Raw genomic sequence first — 5,954 nt, forward strand, 5'->3', positions numbered from 1 at the left:
TTCTACTGTTTTCTGCAAACATCATCTTCCACACTATACATCTAATCCTTTGTTACAGCAAGCTGGTGAGATTGACAACCTCACTGTTAAGTTGGGGCAAAGTACTTGGATTGTGTTGTGCAGGTTCCACGTTGGCGCCGGAATCCCTGGTGTTGCGCCGCACTACATCTCGCCGCCATCAACCTTCAACGTGCTTGTTGGCTCCTACTGGTTCGATAAACCTTGGTTTCTTACTGAGGGAAAACTTGCTGCTGTACACATCATACCTTCCTCTTGGGGTTCCCAACATCACAAGGAAGCTACTACGCCCACATCAACTGTGCGCAAGCAGTCATCTTTCAGCAAATGCACGTGATCCAGAGAAGGTCACTTCCAGCATCTAGAACACATATTTCGTGATAACACAAAGATGGTTGTTTAAAAGTTTCCAACATTAGTGCCAACTGTTCAATATGAACCTATTTCGACATGAGAAAATGAGGATGTCATCGATGAGCTTAAGGAGAACTTATCAAGATACTCCAATGAGGGACTCACATGTTGCTTGAACGGGGCAAAAATGTTGGTAAGACCGAAGGGCATGAAAGTGTAATCAAGTGAAATTCCATTGGCAAAAACACCATCAAAATAGTCCTTAGAACTGAGTTTGATTTGACAATGGCCCAAACTCAAATAGATGGAGAGGATGGCATATCCATAAAGGAGATACTTCCTGACTTCAATAGGAACAAAACAAGACAACCCTTCGAGAAGGAACAACTGTGATAGAGATTTTGTCTTTCAACTCTCCAAGTTGTTGTTTAAGATCAACTAACTAGTCAAGAGTATCAAGTACGGTTTCTTGGAGAAGTAGCAATTCAAAAAACCAACTTACTCATGAATTTGACAACACGGTCATGTGGCAACATGATGATACTTCTAGAAAGACATAACCCATCGAGAGGGATTCTTACTTTTCAAGGGAAAACAATGTGCTCTTCAGAGCTTCGGCACGAACCTAACTCTTTGACCTAAGATCTGCAGATGAAGAACATATTTGGCAGCGTAGTCAAATTTCGCTCGGTGATCGGTTAACAAATCACGCCAAGAATGAAATAAACGTCCTTGGATTTCAAAGCAATAAAAATTTCTAAGCACCTCGGATGGCCACATCGATACGCACACCCCAACACTCCCAAGCACGGACAACTCGGAGGAAAGGTGAGTAAAGATATGAATAGCTTTGTGCCCGTCCATGTCAACAGTGTGTGGAGCATCGAGATCTCTTTATGGAGGTATCTACACGATTAAAAGACACGGCGATGGATATTTTTTTGGTGTGCCTATGTCTCAGTTGACTGAGATTTTCTGAAGTCTCAGTCAACTCAGAAAAGTGCAACTGCAGTTCAAAAAAACGTGCAACTCAAATCAGTTGCACTTTTCTAGTAGAAAAGTGCAATTGCACTTTTTTGATAGAAAAGTGCAACTCAAGTGCGTTTTTGTAGGTGACTGAGACTTAAGTAATTCTCACTTGACTGAGACTTAGCAAAACCGATATTTTTTCAACTTGGATGGGAGCGTGATCTATGGATTGGACCTTCTTCACCTTATGTTGTTTTTAAGTTTTATCGTTGCCCAGAACTTCTCTTTACTTATATTTGTAAATCGTGGACTGGCATGGTTGTGTACTTATATTAGTTATGCAGAAGCTGCATGTGAAACTTAAACTTTAAGTAACAAAACACCCTTTATCAAAAAATTGGCAGTAGGCAATCAAGGATTTAAACCGAACCATTCACCAAATTTGCATCCAACCACCTCACTGTTGGAATATTATTTCCGACAGTGACATGTTTTATTTGCTCCATCACTCGAGATTTACTACAGGTGCCAAACTGGATGCATGTACGTCAGTATCTAGTGTTTTTTTTTGTTTGCTTCCCTTAAACTAGAGAGTATGTATCTAGAATTGGAAATGCCTTTACCACATGCAACATATTTAATTAGGCTGGAGAAGTTTTACATAACTAATTTTACTAGTACATGGAATGCGAGTTTCTGGCCCTATATATAAAAAGGAGATCTCTCGAACTAGAAATATGAATGCTGGCGACCTACATGTCTTATGAGAGGAACAGATCCCTGTATTGGGTCAATCACATAACTTCGATGGAGATGGGCTTATTAGTAAGCTGGACATGCCTATATTTTAGTACTAGTATTAATTTGCAGATCGATTGTGAATCCATATTTCAGTGCTCGCTGAAGACATGAGAAACGGGTGTGTGTCCATTTCACTTCACCCGATTGAGACGGAGACGGAACACCACACTCATTGCAGCCTTTCCCATAGTGTTGCACATACCCAACTTACTCATCTCTCTGTCTATCTGTCTGTTTGTCTCTCTCTCAGCTATAAGAATCAATCTTCCCGCCCGCTCTCTGCAAGCAAAGCGCCATTACCTCTTGGTTTCCTATCAAGACGCCAATCAATCCAGCTGCTGCTGCTGCTACAGGAATGGACGGTCGTGTTGAGGAGAACGGCCATGGATGCCACGGCGGTGGTGATGTGTCGGAGTGGAAGAAGGTGGCGGAGCTGAGGGCCGTCGCTGAGGCCCAGGACCCCGCAGCCAAGGTAAGCACCTCATCCGTCGTCCGACTCTCTTTGCTCTCCTCCACCTCCACTTCTCGCGTGGCTCAACTAGTCTCTCCTCACTGTCTACCACGCCCATAGTGGCCACTTCACAAACGCCGCCTGATCAAGATCTATCTGGTCGCCACAGCTAATTCCCTCCCGATTTCCTTAAAAAAAATCCTCCTGATTATAATTGACTTAGTAGTGGAGTACTGTACTATACCCACTTTCTTAGAAACACGTGAGGACCGTTGGGTTCATCTGCCCATCTCTTGCTTGGTGGTTAACTTTTTTTTTCGATAAAGGGAATATATTAATATCGAGAGATACCAATTACACCCAGCCTCTGCAACAACGCACCACCCTAATGGCACTACGGATGCACACAGCCAAAAAAAAGAAAAAGAAAACTAAGAAACAAAAGTCCCGCTACAGTATCACGGACCTAACAACAGCAATACATCCACCACCATGACAACACCTGAATTGCAGACTCTCCAAAAAACGACGCCTCCAAGAAGGGAACAGTGCTCCAACACTGTCGTCGCCCGATCAAAGATCTTAGGTTTTCACCCTGAAGATAGTCCCCACTCTCAAAACAATGCCTCCACCAAGGTCACTGCCAGGCACAACCAGTTAAGGCCAGACCTTGGGTTTTCACCCTGAAAGGTAGGACTCTGCGCTTCACATGTGTTGTCGCCCCCACGTTCATACCGCTGATGTGAAGTCCGGACACCAAGCAAGCCCCTCAACAACGCGGAGACTTGAACCTCCCTTAGCTAGTCCTCCCCTCCGGCCTTCATGAAATTCTCTTCTTCCGACTTTCATCATGGATCCATAGTCACTTGATGTCAACACAGAAAAAGAGCTTCGCGCCGCTCCCTCCAGAACCAAACGGTCGGAATAAACGCATGGGTGCGCACGACCGAATACCTCCGATCCAGCAAACTCCAGTCAAAGCACTGTTACATTCGCCGGCGGAGTCTTCCGGAACTCAACCCTCCGGCCAGATCACGAGGCCACGCCTCCGGTAGGTCCTCCTCTTCACGCAAGAGAGGCCCTAGGACCGCCGCCTTTAATCAGGCCGAGCCCCCACGCAACGGCCATCCCGGCCGCCCTTCACACCGAAACGGTAGCGAAGGCGACCCTGGCCGCCAAGCCCGCACGAGGACGAGTGGTGCTGCGGCGGAGAAGACGACCAGAGCAGGCAGAGTCGGCCTTGGCCAGAGGGCATCAGCCGGAGTCCATCGGCCCAAGGGCCTAGACCTCCTCCATCCGCCGCTCACGCCGCCGCGCGCCGCCGCCTAAGATCGCCCCTCCATCGCTGCAACCTGCCCCCACACCGGCCCGAGCACCAAACCCTGCGCTCTCCCCTTGCTCCGCCTCCCCGCGCGAAGAGAAGAAGCCAGGAGAGCTCCCTGTTGCTGCCATATCCAGACCCGACGGTAACTAGAAAAAACGCCTCCGGGTCGCACGCGCGGGCGGCTCCGGGGCGATCGCATCTCCAGCCAAAGAAGACTCCAGATCGGGCCTTCCTGGCCGTCGCGGCCGCCGGCGCCGGCGACCGTGGCGGCGCCCTGGCCGGCGAAGCCGGCGAGGGGTGGGCGGCGCTCTCCTGGCTTGGTGGTTAACTGGTTATAGAATAATTGAGAAGTGCATCATGCATCCTGTGAAAACAACAATTGTGTTTATAAAACTTGCCGTGAAACCATGTATATATATAGTACACATGGGCAACGATCCATTTGATGACCGAGAACCAATCTGAGGTTGGGTGGCTATGAGGATGGTCAGCCCATCAGAGTTCAAACTTCATGTTTAACATCTGTGTGTCTCATAAAGATGGAATATTTATTCAGTGGGAGGCGATGTTCCCATCGACAGCAAGGCGTCTGTGGTGACTTCATCAATTTCAATATCCAATTCGCCAGCTTAGTCTTCCGAAGGTCTCATAGGGGTAGTGTGCGTGTGTGTGTGTGTGCATAGGGTGAGTGTATATATGCTCGTGTATGTGAGCGTCTACGTTTGTACTGCGTTTCTCAAAAATAAAAACGATCCATTTGATGATCTATTGTCATCCCACGTGTGCAGGAAGAGGATGACTTTGCATTGCGTCGGTTCCTTCGAGCCCGGGACCACAACATAAGCAAGGCAACAGCCATGCTCCTTCAATACCTCTCCTGGAAACGCTCCACCAAACCACACGGATTCATTTCAGATGATGAGGTTCGTGGCGAGATCGCGAAGAACAGGGACTGCATGAAGGGTTTTGATCGCCTAGGCCGCCCCTTGGTGTATCTCTACGCTGCACGCCATTTCCCGGTCCGGCGCGACTTTGAGGAGCTGAAGCTCTACGTTACCTATGTCCTAGACAAAATATGCACCAGGTATCCATATGGATCCATTGATTACATGCACCCAAGATGGCTAACATAGTTGTTTGATCAATTGATTAATTGACGGGTTTGTTTGAATTGTTGTAGGCTGCCGGTGGGGCAGGAGAAGTTTGCGGCGGTGATAGACCTGGGTGGGTGGGGGTACTCGAACTGCGACATTCGTGGGTACCTGATGGGGTTGGAAATCATGCAAAGTTATTACCCGGAGAGGTTAGGGCGGGTGTTTCTAATTCATGTGCCCTACATGTTCATGGCTGCGTGGAAAGTGGTGTACCCGTTCATTGATGAAAAGACCAGGAAGAAGTTTGTGTTCGTTGCCAATAGAGACCTCGATGCCACACTTAAGGATGCTATCGACGAGTCCGAGCTCCTTGAAGAGTATGGTGGTAAGCTAAAGCTGCAGTGCTAGGACAATTCACTATTGTCCATGGCTAGCGAATGAGATCATTATCATGCATATGCAATCAAGAATGTAGCGAAACGGTGTCGGCGGAGCCTTGGCTCATTAGCCTATTGTAACTACTTCTTTCAAAAGAATTAACTATAAGTGTGGCATCCTACAAAACAGCATCAAAAGCTTTACCCCTTTTCATCAGCATCTTCAAAAGACGCTATCGAATAAACACTTACTAGCACAATAGCCATGCGTTGCCACGGGTCAATTAATGATGAATAGTTCTCAAAATAAGAAACATACTTGGTCTTGAGTTTGAGGATGATAGCTTTTTCCAATCGGGGGACATCGACCCATCTATCATGGTGGTTTGCTTTATCTCGCCCGCTTACAACGTTCTCAACCTATCTTATTCGCATGTCATATATGAAGCTAGTCCCTAATTTAGAATTATTTTTACTACCATATTACTTTCAATGGTTTACTAATTTAGCATAGTGCCCGCGCGTTGCTATGGAACATTTCTATATTATCATTGACATTTTGAAAA

The 5,954-nt window shown here is 46.9% G+C and overlaps 1 protein-coding gene across 1 annotated transcript; it reads left to right on the forward strand.

The window, feature by feature from the left end:
* The first annotated feature begins 2,324 nt into the window (after positions 1–2,324).
* Positions 2,325–5,602, forward strand: LOC127291766 (uncharacterized). The gene is made up of 3 exons (XM_051321084.2): positions 2,325–2,614; positions 4,706–5,001; positions 5,098–5,602. Exons 1-3 carry the CDS (start codon positions 2,498–2,500, stop codon positions 5,417–5,419), a joined length of 735 nt encoding a protein of 244 aa, XP_051177044.1. The 5' UTR covers positions 2,325–2,497; the 3' UTR covers positions 5,420–5,602.
* The last annotated feature ends 352 nt before the right edge of the window (positions 5,603–5,954 follow it).

This window comes from Lolium perenne, chromosome 4 (assembly GCF_019359855.2).
Source record: "Lolium perenne isolate Kyuss_39 chromosome 4, Kyuss_2.0, whole genome shotgun sequence".
Lineage (NCBI taxonomy): Eukaryota > Viridiplantae > Streptophyta > Magnoliopsida > Poales > Poaceae > Lolium > Lolium perenne.

Coding starts and splice junctions, on each gene's coding strand:
- LOC127291766 (XM_051321084.2), top strand. CDS start 2,498: ATGGACGGTCGTGTTGAGGAGAACGGCCATGGATGCCACGGCGGTGGT. Junction 2,615..4,705: donor CCCAGGACCCCGCAGCCAAG/GTAAGCACCTCA, acceptor CCACGTGTGCAG/GAAGAGGATGACTTTGCATT. Junction 5,002..5,097: donor CTAGACAAAATATGCACCAG/GTATCCATATGG, acceptor GAATTGTTGTAG/GCTGCCGGTGGGGCAGGAGA.